The sequence below is a fragment of the Rana temporaria genome, chromosome 1 (genome assembly GCF_905171775.1).
Source record: "Rana temporaria chromosome 1, aRanTem1.1, whole genome shotgun sequence".
NCBI lineage: Eukaryota > Metazoa > Chordata > Amphibia > Anura > Ranidae > Rana > Rana temporaria.
In genome coordinates, this window is record NC_053489.1 from 14,909,640 (window position 1) to 14,911,685 (window position 2,046).

At 43.2% G+C, this 2,046-nt stretch overlaps 1 protein-coding gene across 1 annotated transcript; it reads right to left on the reverse strand.

Moving 5' to 3' along the window:
• Window positions 1-267: 267 nt before the first annotated feature.
• LOC120910640 (vomeronasal type-2 receptor 26-like) lies at window positions 268-1,345 on the reverse strand. Its single transcript, XM_040322513.1, has one exon. The coding sequence runs from the start codon at window positions 1,343-1,345 to the stop codon at window positions 353-355; it is 993 nt and encodes a 330-aa protein (XP_040178447.1). The 3' UTR covers window positions 268-352.
• Window positions 1,346-2,046: the final 701 nt, after the last annotated feature.

The window sequence follows — 2,046 nt, forward strand, 5'->3', positions numbered from 1 at the left end:
TATTTTCTGGTTAATTGAATACGGTGTGTGCTTGTTTATGTTTACTCTATGCATGTTTGTAGATATTAACATGATGCCTATGATCCCATGGCGATGGCAGCACCTGAGAGCCAATTGAGAAATTGGCTGGGGTGAAGACACTGCTGGATTCCAGGACAGATTGGTGTCCTAATATTAAATGTCAGCAGATACATTATTTGTAGCTGGAACCTTTATTTTTTATTTTTTTTATGAAGGAGCCTGGAGCTCTGCTTCAACAGTGTTCATTCTCAATACACCAGTATAATACAAATATTAACAGTAATAGAGATAATGCTATAACTACTGGTAACCCAGTGTGTCTCCATACATATTAATGGATAACTGTCTTTGTATTTAGGTCAGGTCTGAAGAGAATTATGTAACATTTTGGGAAAAATATACAGCCAAGAAGTCCAGAACTTGATGCCATTATAGCAAAAACCTCCACAGCCACCATGTATTTCCCTCTGGTGCTCAGATAGGCCGGGATCATGGCAATCCAGACACTGCAGAACCCCAGCATGCTAAAGGTGATGTACTTGGCCTCATTAAAACTGTCCGGTAATGTCCTGGCTAAAAAAGCGATAATGAAGCTCACAGCTGCCAGAAGCCCCATATATCCCAGGACAGAGTAGAAGCCGATAACTGAACCCTCATTACACTGAATGATGATCTTCCCCTGATAAGAGTGAGTGTCCCGATCCTGGAAGGGGGGAGAAATAGACAACCAAGTGACACAGATTATGACTTGAACCAATGAGAAGACAAAAATGATAGAATTGGGCAGTTTGGTTCCCATCCATTTCCTCCAGGGACTCCCAGGTTTGGTGGCTTTGAAAGCAATACACACCATGATACTTTTGGCAAGTAGAGAAGAGACGGCAACTGAGAAGATGACACCAAAAGAGGTGACACGGAGCATGCAGGTCACATCTACTGGATGGCCGAGGAACAAGAAGACACAGAGGAAGTTCAGCATGATGGAGACCAAGAGAAGATAGCTCAAGTCTCGGTTATTGGCTTTAACAATGGGGGTGTCCTGGTACTGTATAAATATCCTCAAAATTAAACCAGTCAGAAGACAAGAGAGGATGGAGACAGCTGAAAATACTCCAACAATGGGATCATCCGTGTAGGAGAGAAATTCCACCACTCTTGGAACACACCGATCCTTCTTCTCATTTGGCCATTCTTCATCAGGACATTTCATGCAATTTTCACTGTCTGCAGGAAGAACAATACAAACACAATGAGCATCGGGATCAGAGCTTGTGAGGAAATCAGTTGTCTTGTGTTGTCTCACAGCTAGCAATAAGATTTCCATCAGTTCAATTTTCCTTCTAAATGTTTTTTTTTCTTTGTCTGAATTTCTCACTTCCCTTTTCTCCTCAGTAAGCTTGCCCCTATCAGTAAGAAAGCCCCGGCGATTAGGTCGCATGGTGCCACATGCTCCAATCTGATGATCAAACAAGTGACTATAAAGTGGCACGCTCGTGTAATAATTGTCCACATACAAGTGGTACCCTTTTCCGAATAAGGGTGACACCAAGTTCCACACAATCTTGCCAGCGCTCCCTATGTAAGCTGGGCAGTCCTCCGGCTCTACCTGATTATCTTTTCCCTCATAAACAATAAAGCTCCATGTATAGCCTGTTGCACTGTCACAGAACTTATAGAGCTTGACCCCGTATCTGGCACGCTTGCTGGGAAGGTACTGTTTGAAAGACAAGCGGACAGAAAATTTAATTAGGGACTCATCAACGCAGACAACTTGATGGGTAGTACACAAGGCTGCAAAACGTTCGTTGAAGGGGTTTATGAGGTGCCAAATTTTGTTGAGCTGGTCGTATTCAGGGTCTCCACGTGGACAACAAAGTTCATTGTCGTTGAAGTGCATGAACCGCAAGATCGCCTCGTATCGTTTTGTATATTGTCATGTGGACATGTGGATCAATACGTCCGCAACTTCGGAAATTGATGTAAGCCCATGTTGAGGCAAAGGCCCAGAAAGGTCTTAAATTCGGA